The 13701-nt window shown below is 35.7% G+C and overlaps 2 protein-coding genes across 2 annotated transcripts; one reads left to right on the top strand and one right to left on the bottom strand.

The window, feature by feature from the left end:
• Window positions 1–229: 229 nt before the first annotated feature.
• Window positions 230–4109, top strand: LOC117123416 (protein fem-1 homolog C-like). The gene is made up of 2 exons (XM_033269321.1): window positions 230–449; window positions 1841–4109. The coding sequence occupies exon 2, from the start codon at window positions 1856–1858 to the stop codon at window positions 3818–3820; it is 1965 nt and encodes a 654-aa protein (XP_033125212.1). The 5' UTR covers window positions 230–449; window positions 1841–1855; the 3' UTR covers window positions 3821–4109.
• A 1837-nt stretch (window positions 4110–5946) lies between these two features.
• On the bottom strand, window positions 5947–13088 carry LOC117123420 (pro-cathepsin H-like). Its single transcript, XM_033269323.1, has 11 exons — window positions 12744–13088; window positions 11831–11868; window positions 11399–11507; window positions 11141–11211; window positions 10861–10968; window positions 10423–10568; window positions 9963–10044; window positions 9661–9729; window positions 9404–9510; window positions 7103–7231; window positions 5947–6759 (listed from the first exon to the last, which is right to left on the bottom strand). The coding sequence occupies exons 1-11, from the start codon at window positions 12802–12804 to the stop codon at window positions 6672–6674; spliced, it is 1008 nt and encodes a 335-aa protein (XP_033125214.1). The 5' UTR covers window positions 12805–13088; the 3' UTR covers window positions 5947–6671.
• Window positions 13089–13701: the final 613 nt, after the last annotated feature.

The following is a 13701-nucleotide window of genomic DNA, read 5'->3' as shown; positions in this document are numbered from 1 at the left end:
TTATATGATTTATTTTCTTCTATTTTCTAGCCTCGCTCCAGACATTGTTTAATATTTTACCCGTTTAAAAATATATACTTTTAGTTTTATAGGCCTATAGATATTTGGAAGTCTCTTTAGCTTTCTGCTCACAAGTTAATAAAACAGAAATTTAAGGACAGACAGGCCTAATAAAGACCCCTTCTTCTCCAATTTGTTCATTGGTCGAGGGCGATTGAGGGGGCGCTCACTCAAGCATAATACCGCATGCGCACGTTTTCCTGTCGGGATGATCTGAGAGACCTTTAAATTTGTCAATACTGTACAGTATTGTAACGAAATAATTGATCGGCAAGCCAGCGTTGGTTGCCTATGTTTTCTATCAACGCTTCCAAAGGCATTGCTTATCCTTTCAAGTATCAGTACAAAATCTACACATCTATTCAAACTGGAATGTGCGCACGATTTAGGTTAGTTCTTAGGCCCTTAACTAGGCCTAGCCTTTTTCTTAGCCTACTCAGACGTCTTTGTCAACATGACTATAAATCGACTTGGTCTTCTTATTACTCCTCCTTCCTAGGCTATGCAATGTGGGCTGGGCTAGACGCATAATATTTATTATTAATGATAAGCCGCCTTCTGCTAAACAACCACGCATGCACAGGGCCTAGATAGTATTGGAGGTAGACCTCAAGTAGCCTAGGAGAAGGCATATGTCAGGCTGTGTGAAAATAACACTAATTAGAATGGATGGTGGAACTTTACTGTCTAGGCCTAACTGAGCTAAAGCTAAACATATTCTTGTTAATAGCCTTTTAATATTTCTACCACACTAACCATATTATGTTTATACAAATACAAATTAGCATCTTAAGCTGAACAGAAAATTTTGTAGATTTTCAATCTATATATTAAACATGATTTAATAAAAACTATATAAAAAATATATGATACAGTAAAAATTTCATACTTAAAATTTACAATTCACAATACAAACATATCTATACAATAATAAATATCAACAAAATCATCAATTCACGGAAGTGCCAAGGATTTGCACGACCCCTGTGTCCCAACATAGGGCAGACTCCGCAACAAGAGCGTAAGTGTATGTTATTCCCCAACGAATTGTGATTAGTCTCCCAGACGAAAGGGGGAGAGGGCAGCTCTCCCCGACAGGCCCCCACTAGTGCCATTCATGACAATTCGTAAGTACTGTATACAAATTTAATAATTCATTAACAAGCAAAAAAAAAAAAAAAAACATTCCATGTAAGGCAAACTTCAAACATTTAAAAAATGTAAAATTTTTATTTAACATTAGATTAACTTGATTCTCCGAGGTGTACTGAAGGAGTTGCCCACAAAGTACTGCAAATCATAAGAACAATAAACAATTGTGGTCAGTTTGTTGAATAACCAGTGTTCTCCCAATTGAAAAATTTTTACTGGAAAATTTGACCATATAAAGCCAGCTAAGTGCATGCAACGTGAGGTGTTGGCTCTTTTATGTGGTCCGTTCAATGGCTTCAAAAAACAATTACATATAATCATAGCCTAGGCCTGGAATGGAATGATGTTCATTTATTGAAAGAGGCCAGTCTAGGCTACCTAGGCCTAATAAGTGCTTTTTTTATTCTACAAACACAAGTTTTACTGGTTGGTCAGTTATTTTTACTGGTAAAATTGACGGCTAAAACAGCTTCAGGAGGACACTAATAATGTAGGTATTGAAGTAAAAGTAAAATTAAAAGTTGTTTTTGATTTCTGTTTTTTTCTTTTTGCATCTTCTCTTTTTATATTTTGTCTGTTTTTGTATAATAATGCATAAGTGAATAAGAAATTAAATGTCTTTTTACAGCTGCTCAATGGAAACATGACCTCAAAATCAGAAGTTGTATCCAAGATTCTTGATATTTGCTCTAATGGAAACTTACAGCTCCTACAAGAAATTCTTTCAGGTCGTAGCCAAAATGAAATCTTAGGACTCACCAATGCATCAGCACGTGATACCACACCACTTATCAATGCATGTATGAATCGCAATATAGATGTAATGTGCTACCTTTTGGACACATGTCATGTTGACATAGAGAAGGTCGGTGATGTGGTTGTAGAAAGCGAATTTGTTCAAGGTGCACCACCATTGTGGTGTGCAGCTGTTCTTGGAGATCTTCCCATGGTTACTGCTCTTGTTAAGCGAGGAGCGAATGTTGATCATGGCACTGTTTCATGTTCCTCTCCACTACGAGCAAGCAGCTACGGAGGATTCATTGATGTTGTAAAATACCTTGTGAAACAAGGTGGCGACATTGAGTTAGGTACGAGATATGGGACCACATGTTTAATGATTGCGAGCTACAAAAACCATGTTGACCTAGTGAAGTATTTTCTGAAACTAGGGGTTGATGTAAACCGGCGAACAATGCGGGATGAAAATGCTCTAGAATTTGCTGCAGAAGCAAATAACATGGAGATCATTAAGCTCTTGTTGAAAAATGGTGCTGATGCAAACTCAATCAACCACCGTAGCCTCACTCCGCTTACCTATATAGTTGAACGAAATGATTTAAGTACAGTAAAGCTGTTTCTTAAATATAAAGCCAGGTTTGAAATTGGTGAAAAGGGAGCGTCTCCTCTTATGAAAGCTGCAGCAGAGCGACATGAGTCTATCGTTGAATATTTTATATCTCGTCCAGAATGCTCAAAACTTGGAGCTATTGAAGCCCTTGAATTAATAGGTGCATCGGTTCTATGTCGAACAAACGACACAGAGAAGGCAGGAGCTTATTGGCGTCGTGCATTAACTATGAGGTTAAATGAGAATATTAAGAAGAGTTATGCAAGTAATAAACCCCCAAAAATTTTAACACCAAGATATTTAGAGAACATGTTGCAAAATGACGCCAAAGCGTATTCGATAGCTCTTGACATTTATGAGCAAATTCTAGGCCCAATTAATCCAGGAACGGTTAATGGGTTACGATACCGCGGTGCTGCATTAGCCGACACTGGACATTTTCAAGAAGCATACGAACTCTGGATGCATGCACTGACAAACTTGTTGACATATGATCGTTTGTTCTATTCACACACAAGTGATATGCTATTGTGGTTTGCGCGTGTCTTTAATGAAATACGTGATGAAAGCAGTGTGTCAGCATTTCCAACTTTTAGCCAAGTGTCGCTGGTTATTCAGTGCTGTGTCACAGAAATAAAAAGATGTGTTCAATTTTTAGGCCCAGCAAGTAAATACGAGATGCTCGTATTCAATAGCCTACCTGTAATTGTTCTCCACCTCATTTCAATTGCCCTGAGCCTGATTGAGTCTACATCTTTAGGCCCTGATTCAGATGAAATGTCTTATCTAAAAAAACTTGTCTACGAGCTGCTCCGACTGTCACCGAGGTCGAAAGATGCACAGTCCTTGATGCATATTGCTGTTGATAACACAGCCAGTAAGATTGGCAAATATCAAGTCCGAAAATTTCCTGACATTCATGTTGCTAAACTTCTATTGTTTTGTGGAGCCGATGCGAATGCGACAGACACTAACAAATCCACACCACTCCATGTCATAGCATCGGATGTTAAAACTGAAAGAAACATATGGCATGACATAATTTTGTTGCTCCTGAAGCATGACGCTCATTATGATACTCGCAACAATCAAGGAATGACTGCTAAAGATCTTGCTAACAAGAAAGATGTTGAGTGGGATTGGTGTCATGTCAAACTCACTACTTTGCAGTGCTTGGCTGCAACTGTCATTGTGCGGCATTCCATACCATACAAGGGTACTGTAACACCCGACTTGGAAAAATTTATCTGTATGCATTAGGTGGTGATTGAATATTTTTGAAGAATTAAAGAGTTCTGGGTTTTACTTTCAAGTCTTCATCAACACATGTCATATTAACATAGTGTCGGAAAAAATTACAATTTGAACCATTCTTCTCAGAACCAAATAAGATCAATTGAGATTTATGCCACATGGTGTACCAAAAGCATATAATAATTATTAAGTGTTGTTGTTTACACATATTATATAACTTTTATCTTATATTAATGTAGGTCCTATAAACAAAATAATGTGTTAAATATAATAATGTAGTTCGATCTTGATTGAGTGCACTTTGCTAAAAGCTTTAATGCACTTTACATTAGAAAAAAAATCGAAAGTTAAAAGAGAACTAGCAAAATGATTTTTTGTTCTGGAGGAGATTTTTGATATGCCATTAATAATAGAATCAACATTAAAATCGTTTTTTGGCAATTGTTTATGAAGTTATAGGCCACTATATACGATTTTACCGTGACGTCACTGGCGAAAAAGTAATAAAAAATCGTGTAAATAGCATGCATGCTACGTGCATGCTGTAACCATGGTTGTTGTAACTTGCATATAGGCCTATAACTGCATCAGCGGTTGTCAACAGAAGAGTTACAGCTATGGTTACAGCATGCACGCAAAGATTGTACGCGACGGATACCCTACGCGGTTTTATTTACACGATCTTTTGTTACTTTTTTTGCCAGTGACGTCACAATTAAATCTTATATAATGACTTATAACTCCATAAGAAATTGCCAAAAAGCGATTTTAAGGTTGATTATATTATAAATGGCATATCAAAATTCCCCTCTAATACAAAAAAATCATTTTGCTAGTTCTCTTTTAAGCAAAATATAAATTAAAAATATATAAGCTATCATCATCAGTTGTCTGTACATTTACAAGTTCATGGTTCTCTGAATTCCTCTAGTTTTTCTCTTTTTGTTATTCCTCTTTTTCTTCCATGTTGCAGTACCTTTTATGACCTCTCTCAATAGTCCTTTGCTATAATATCAAATCATATTTGATGACTCCCATATCACATTAATCAACCTTCTTTCACTCAGTACAGTACAGTACAGTAAAATACATCAAATCTGTAACACACAGAATGTGTGAATAGTATTAAAATATTGGATGTGCTTTCTATTATATACAGTACACTCAACATACAGTATATTCATATTATCTTGTATTGTATTATAATTCATATTTAGATAATTATCAGTGGCGGAACTAGGAGAGGGAAAGGGGAGGGGGAAATTTTAATGTTGTGATACATTATAATTGTATTTTAATTTTTACATTATAATTGTATTATAATTTTCTTGCTCAGTTTTCCTCCCACCCCAGTTTGGAAAAATGGACATTGTAAGATTGGCCAACAAAATTAATTGCTCCCATCGGTCTGTTATTTCAAGGCTGGCCACAAACAATGCATTTAACAAAATGTTTAAATTTGTAATAAATATAATGAACATTTAAATATTTAATAAGCTCATTTACAGAAGTGTTACCCGTAAATGTGTGTTGTGATACATTATAATTGTATTATTATCCGGTCAGCTATGGGAAAAAGTACTGTATTTCTCCGCTAAAATTTTACCCTGCCCCTCACTTGCCCCCCCCCCCCAGATTTCAGACTCTGGGGCTGCAACTGATAGTTATAATGTGTAATGGTATATTTTACATGTGCATGCTTTATGCAATATTTAGTCACTCCCACAGTTTTCAAAATTTAAAACATAATTACTATGATAATATTTCTCAACTTATTTTCTTAAAATGATAACCTGTACTTCATGAATAAATTGGCTTTCCTTATAACACTATTGTAGTGGAATGCTGTGAAAATTTTATATATTTATATTTTATTCAGGATATTAGGATTTGTATTTTCTCTCTTTGTGGGTGAAGTTCTGACAGCATGTGTATCTTTGCTATCATATTATACTTCTCTTCAGGTACTTCATGTACCTGTTTCTTGGCTTCCAAATTAATATTTCCTGTCTTATGCAAAATGGGTTACCCACATTTTAATGAACACAAATATGTACTACAGTATTATGGTATTTTCTTAAAGCAATAATGTTATTTATAATGATTATTTATGGATGAAGATAGTTAATTTCATGATTATGTGCAATATTTATGGATGAAGATAGTTAATTTCATGATTATGTGCAATTTATTAAAATACTATATACTGTGCTGTTGAACTGTTCAATTTCGTTAATTCATTTAAGAACATGCCAGTACCCGCTAACGGCTGAGATTATTACAACAAAGATATTTATTGGGATTGGTGTCAAAATCACTACACTGTAATATTTACTTATCACACTATACGCATAGTAACTTATTTTTGTGAGGGTGGTGGGGACAAAACCAGAAAACATAACGTAATTGATTTTTTTTCTGTCATTCGGTTGTCCATCGCCTGTTCAGACTAAAATACAAAACGGTATTATTTATCTTAAATTGACATTTTCAATGAAAAACCAATAATATACCTTATTATACACAATTTAATTCCATTATTATATTTTATTCTTTATTAACTCAAATTAACTGGAATTAATTCAATTAATAATTATAAATTGTGTTTTCTTAGTTCAGGTTTGAATTTATCAGAAATTCAATTACAGTATTACTAAAGTTGCAATTATATTACTTTTCAGAAATGATTCGTTCTTTATACATAAATAATAATAGGCTATTCTGTTGTAATTGCAAGCAATACAGTTTACTAAAATTGGTGTACACTTCGTGTTCAAATTCGAATCTCAGATAAAAATCAGAGAAGCGATGATGACAGTCTGTTTCCCAATCAATTGACATTCTCTCAGTTTGCGCATCAGTGTCCCGATAAGTCATGCACGATAGGATATGTTGCACAGTTCATTATTCCACAAACGTTTTTGCTAAGTTCCATCCAAAAATATCTGAGAAAAATAATTAGAATTATAGTATTTATTGTTAATGTTTAAATGTTAATAATTGGGGATGAATTTATTTTATTTGAATTTATGCAATAAAACAAGATAGATGTTTCACACGGTAATCCCACTTGGAGGAAACTACAAGGAAAGACTAATAAAGTACTGCGTATTATTCCTTTATTGTCAGTTATCAATCACTTTTCGATATTGTCATCCTATCTCAATGCAGTTGTAGTAAATCGAAAAGGCGGAGGGAAGAGGGCAAGCGTTGAATGAAGGTGATCCCTGTTCACTTTTTGGCATTAGACGTCCCAGTTCTATGACTAAAATGATTACATTACCGTACCCATCCATTCCCCACTTTGTTCCCCAAGAGTTCTTCACCATCCAGTAGCGCAACCCGTCGCCTGTTCTATCGTATCCGGTTATCAAGGCTACATGATTTACTTCATTTCCGCTGGTTGGACATGAGTCGCTAAAACAGAAATTAAGTCAAAAATAAATTATACCAACTTCGCTCGCTTACCCTCTATTATGTTAAACATCGCGATTAGTTTTGATAAAATAGAACCAAAAATTCATGACCACTAAAAGAAGATTGGCCTATTTACAGACGGAAATACTGTACACACATATTCTACGGAAATGTATCACGTGCCTAGATAAACCCCTAACGTCCAGGTTACATACCAGACAACGCATGGGTAAATGTAGTGGAGAACGTTATGCATCTACTGTGCCCAGCTTAAATTTTATAGTCATACACTTTTTTTTTAAATAAGAACACTGAGGTTGAAATTGCTTCAAAGTTAAGAACAAAATAAGAACAAATTGAGGCTGAGGTAAAATGTCAAATGAGGGTTTTTTTTTTTGGTTTTTTTCTTAATAGAAAAACCAACTAATTATATCCGTACCTTATATGTGCAGTAGGTGTAATGAATACTATACAATACCGTCTTTATTACAGTGCAGTAATATACTGCTGTAAAATAATGATGTTTGACGTTTCAAAAGTGTATAAAAATAAGCACACTTTGAACTTAAAATGGGCAAAAAAAAATGAATATATAAAAAATAAGTGTATAATATTTAGGTGGGATAAGAGGTAAGGCGATTAGTTTATAGGGCCTTACTAATTACTGTACATTTCTCTTCAAAATTATATATTTGTGACGTGTAGATATAGGAGGAAGTTTCTACATAGATACTTTTTGTTAATATGCTGCAAATATTATATACAGGGGGGTGGGGGCCAGGGGAGAGCTGCCCTCCCCCTCCCCGTCGGGTAGAAAAAGCACAATTCGTCGGGGAGAAAAACAAATATTTTCTACATATTAGTAGACTCTAAAGGCCAACAGACAGCGTCGTACGACGCAGCCCGACGCGTTTCATCGTCGGGGACAGTCTTGAGCCGTCGTGAGAAATGTTTAATATTTTACGACGCGACTGCCCCCGACGCAAACCATCGCGTCTACTCACACAGACCCGACGCGACAACAAATCGCGTCGAGTTGCGTCGTACGACGCTGTCTGAGCTTGCCTTAAAATCGATTAAATAAGCCTTTGAAACCCCTAAATCGTCAGAATTATCGGGGGCTCCGCCCCTGGACCATTTTCGAAACCTTTTAATTGAAGCTCGACCACGCCCACTTTGCTTTCTTCGGGGAAATCTGACCCTCGTCCGGGGGCACCGCCACCCACCCCCGTCGGGGACCTCGGTTCCCCAGTCGGCAAATCCTGGCGCCACTCCTGATTATATACTCTAAGGGTTCTAGAAAGTGATGAATTAGGAGAGGAACAGCTAACCACATTGAAAAGTTCAACTGATGACTCAATTAATCCATGTTAAACAAAAAAGTTGTTGATCGGTCGGTAGGCAAGAAGTGTGTTTTTTTTTAAAATATTTAATGAAACCACCCCCTTGATCATGCCAGGTTTTCAAATCCTTATGGAGGCAGGGCCGCATTTAAATTTACTTAACGGATCTTCCAGTGTATTGTTTGATTAGGTGCAATTTATACATATAACAGCCCCCTGTACGAAAAAATAAATGAAAGACAAAATAATTACAAAAATACATAGACCTAGCCAAGGTTAGATTATGGGCGAAAAGACGATATTTTGGTGAGTTTTGGCGAAATAAAAAAAAATGATTGGGCGATTGTTTTTAGTTTGGGAGGGGACGATTAACAACTTATGTTTTTTTTTACATGGCTTTATTGTGAGTCAAGCCCTCGTTGGTCAAGCCACGGGAATGAATGTGTGACATTGTAAACTTCGGTAAATCTTCGATAAATAACGACAATAAATTCATTATTTTTTCCTCAATTAAGCTGAAACATGAAATTATATATTTACTTCGTGGGCTGGAGATTATCTATGTTCTATGTTCTATTCTTCAGACCGGTAAGTTTCGAATCCCCGACATCATCTGACGCAATGTGTTACATCACTGTGATTTTAGGTTTTGAAATAAGCGTAGGCCTAATTATAATATAGATACGAACATACACTTCAATTCATTGGATGTCTTGTGCCAAAGTCGAAGTTCTGCGAGTAAGCACGAATTTCACCTACGCACGCCCGATTCCACGTCGCTGATAGGCCAGCTACATGGGCCATGAACTACGCTGATTTTGATACTTACTTTTGGTAAACGCCACTTTTGTAGAGGTGAAAGTTGTCGGGTACATGAAAACCAACTGCCATTGGACCGTCGTTCGCAGCTACATCAATCATATCCAACTCAGACACCTTGGAAAAGGGAAAATCAGAATAAATAGTGTCTTACTCACGATCTTCTTCAGTTTCAGGCCCACATTAATCCCATTACACCCTGTTGAAACGAAACATCCCGAGCTCTAAATCTTTGATTGCGCACTCGTAAAAGAACAACTTTCTTACCGCTGTGACGTTGATAACAGTTGCGACGTAAGCAATGGTTCGGCTGCTGTTTTTATTACACGGACCGTCCTAAAATATAAAATACTTAGGACTTTCAAATGACAAATTCAAAATTCATAATTTATTCAACAAGTGAGAGTCGGATAGGTGTATTTTTTTCATTTCAAGTGCATTTTAATAAGTTAGGGGCTAACATCTTATATTTATATTATAGGTATAAGAAGATCTTGTAGCCTAGGAACGGCTACCAGTAAAGTAGATGCTATGTATAAAATTAAGTATCGTTTTATGGCCATACATACCTGTCCTCTATAAGGATAATCCTTTTCTTGAGCGATGCCAAAATGATAATATATGTATTCTAATCCATTTGACGCTAGCCCACTAATAAAAGAATATCCGTCAATAATTAAGGATATACTATTGCTAATATTGCTTACATTGTATATTTAAGGATAGCTTCCAGATAAGAAAAATAATGCTAATTATTTTGGTCTATAACAGAGGATTAATACCGGGTAACTAGCTAACTAGTAAATTATGTATTCCTAAAACAAATAAACTCAATTTTATGAAGGATGTCATATTTTTACGGTGTTTGTAAAGCCAAATAATCTAAATCAAATCAGGCAATCACATAATTATTTTGTTTGTTTAAGCATCACTCAAAATAATAATTGTATTTTGAAATCAATAAGCGGAAGTTGAGCTACAACAATAAATTTAGGCCTAGGCCTACATAAAATAATTTCAAAGGCCTACCCAGAACATCCATAGTTGTTATATTGAGAGGAACAGTCAATGAGCTGCTGTGCCGACAATGGGAACAAAGTACTGTACAGGATTGCTGTCGCACTAGCTAGGGTATCAGCTGAAGCAAATGCCCACCCGGACGCACAAGATGTTCCCTAGAAACACAGAAAGAAAACTTATGCCAAGATATTCTCACGACTAGAAAGCCAAACTCCATAATTTTTTGGGGTTATAATGGAAAAATAAAATTTTACTAATGAAACTGAATTTCATAATCTGTATACGGCCAGTTATTATATACCCTTTTCTATCAAAACATTGAATAAAGGAAATGTTATCGTGCAAAAGCCAACGCAATACCATTCCTGTTCTTTTTGCATAGGCCCATGTTATAGCTAGCAAGGTACGGTAAGTAATACCGAGACCTATTAAAATAAATCAACAAACCTGGTCAAAAACACCATTTACTACAGGAAAAGGATAATCATTCCAGTCATTGGACTTCGGGAAAGGGCCCTTGCGTCGCGGATGATTGCCTTTCTTGAAGAAGCAATTCTGAGAAAGAAAGACACTAATTTCACGAACAAAAACAAAATAAAATCGGTTTAGGCTGCATTTCTCATACGGTAAGCCTTGATAAGCTATCAAAAATATATTCAAAATTAAATATATAGCAGCCAATTACAGTTTGCTAAGAATAATTATGTATGTTTAGAAGGAAAGTTACCAGTGGAGCATTCATGAGGTAAAGGTTGGAGAATTCTTCAAAATCCATATCAGTGAAAGACGTTATTCCAACTGAAATTAATCAAACACTTACACTTGAGAAAGTTATGGTAACAATAACAATGATAGTTACAATTCAAATAAAAATACAACAAATGTTCGCGGACACACCCGGTGGCTTTAATTTAGCACTTCTAAATGCCTGTGATTATAAGGTATGAACCATTTTACGGGTGTAATATGCTTTACAGAAACTTACGTTTATAAGTCTCATTTCGTCTATTTTGAGTCTCTATCACCTTAAGGTTATTTTCAAATATCTTCAATCGTCTTTCATATTCCTCGGCGGTATCATACTGCTTATCATTCTGAACAAGAAGAGAGTTGGTTTTAGTTGGACTGGTTGAACGTGCACAAACTTATAGAAACATATATCCATATGCTAAAACTATATTGATACAGCACTATACAATTGAAACCGGTTTTTCATTTTATGGTATAACACCTCCAGTATTTTTGCTAGATTTGTTACTTGTTTATGAAAGAAAATAATAACAATAATAACAGGCAGCACCGTGGGATTACCGAAGTAATCATCTTTGCCTTAATGAAATTAAGTGTCTATGAGGCCCCACAGAGAGAGATCTGGATAAGGCGTAACTAAACAACTTGGATACAAAAATAGTCCTACCTCTTTCAGCCAATCATCGAACACTGGCCGTTTACTTCCTAAAAGTATAAAAGAAGATAAGCCTGTAAATAGTGTGTTTGGTCTAAAATTTACCTAATAACATTCAAAAGTGCAATGAACCAATGCAGATGTCACGAAAAATAAGAGAAAGAATAATGAGTGAACAATGAAGGAAAGATACAGTAAAACCCCTACAGGACACTTTCGGGACCAAACAAAAGTGTCCCCTTATTATAGGAGTGTCCCCTGAAACAGGACAAGAAAACATCTGCCTCAGACGTCGGTTGGGGGGGGGGGGGTTCTTTAAGGTTAGATAGCATTTCTCCGTGTTTTCAAATATTGTATTTATTCGAATAAATTGTTGAAAAGGGTTTTTGAGGGAGGAGTTTATTTTATTTTGTGTGTGTGTGTGTAAAATGGATACGTGTGTATACCGTATTCGAATAAATTTCACTGTAAATTTGGACACAATTACCATTAAAATGTGTTATTGCGTGAACATCTAAACTTAACCAGGTTAGAAAAAAATGTACGAATTCTATTTGAGTAAAACAATAAAAGAATGTGTTGAGTATGAGGATGCTTCCAATTTACAGTCAGTTTACAAACAGTCGGAGGGGGGGGGCTGGGGGGGGGGGGTATTCGAAAAAAGCAATAAACGCCCGGATCGTTATTCGAGAGAGGCGTTTATTCCAAATAAGGTATTGAAGGGGGCGTTTACTGAAAGCGGAGCAATTATTCTAATAAATACGGTATTCAAGAATGCCTATGCTAATACTATAGCCTGTTGGCTATAGCGTATTACAGTATAGGCCGGTATTCACCAACACTATAAGTAGCCTACTGTATACAGCTCTTAATATAGCGCCATGAGTTGATGTTTTAGGATACAATGTTTCGCATCTTATCTTACCATTTGCTGAAGACACGTCCACAGCCACTAAGACGACGCAAACCAGGTGTGTTACAGACATATTGTTTACCTGTTATGTAGGCCTACTAATCTATAATTCTACACAATCATTTATCTGTGTAAACGGTTGCCATTATGATAGCCGGATCATATTGTAATATATTTTACTATCAAAGTTAAACAAGATAACTCGCACCACAAAACGCCTACTGCACAGTAGGGCCTAGTTGAGATTGCTTATACAGTTTTATAATAAAAATATTATTGATATAAGCAGCTATATTTATGAAAATAATAATGCAATATATACCTTATATTTTATAACAGAATTAAATTTAGCAACAATCATCATGAGTGTTCGCCTTCAACATTGTCTCCATATTTTCCAATTACAGTAGAACCTCGATTTTACGTACGGTACGGGACCAGAGGGCGTACGTAAATCGGGGGATTCGTAAAATAGAGGTTGGGTTAAATTTGTGGTAACCTTTGACCTAATACCTACGTAACGCTCAATAAACGTATGTACGAACGAACTATGATACCTAGGCTAGACCAAGCCTCTAGGCCTACGAATAAAGCCATGTGTTTAGTGTTCTTATTCATCACTTTACAATGTCATAATAAAGTGTTCAAGTAAAACCATGTGTCTAGTGTATTAATTCATCACTTTATATCTTTTATTTAACTAAAATAAAGACATTACAATTTGTTTTGTGTTCCAAAAATCCGGCCCGAAATCGCTAAACGGTGAGAAATCGCTGAAAATCAGCCCTTTTTGAGCAGTTTTTTTAACGTATCTTTGTTAATATTAGACCGATTTTTTTGGCAGTTTTTGAAACTTGTTCCTTATTTATTCAGCTATAATGTCATGTTATTTTTAATTTTAAAATCAATGAGGTGTCGTCGGAATCTTTTTTTTAAGCCAAGTCAGTTGGCGATCGCCCAGTGTATTAAC

This window comes from Anneissia japonica, unplaced genomic scaffold (genome assembly GCF_011630105.1).
Source record: "Anneissia japonica isolate Jap-2015-1 unplaced genomic scaffold, ASM1163010v1 scaffold287579_len849171_cov184, whole genome shotgun sequence".
Lineage (NCBI taxonomy): Eukaryota > Metazoa > Echinodermata > Crinoidea > Comatulida > Comatulidae > Anneissia > Anneissia japonica.
This window is presented reverse-complemented; position numbering and strand designations above follow the sequence as displayed.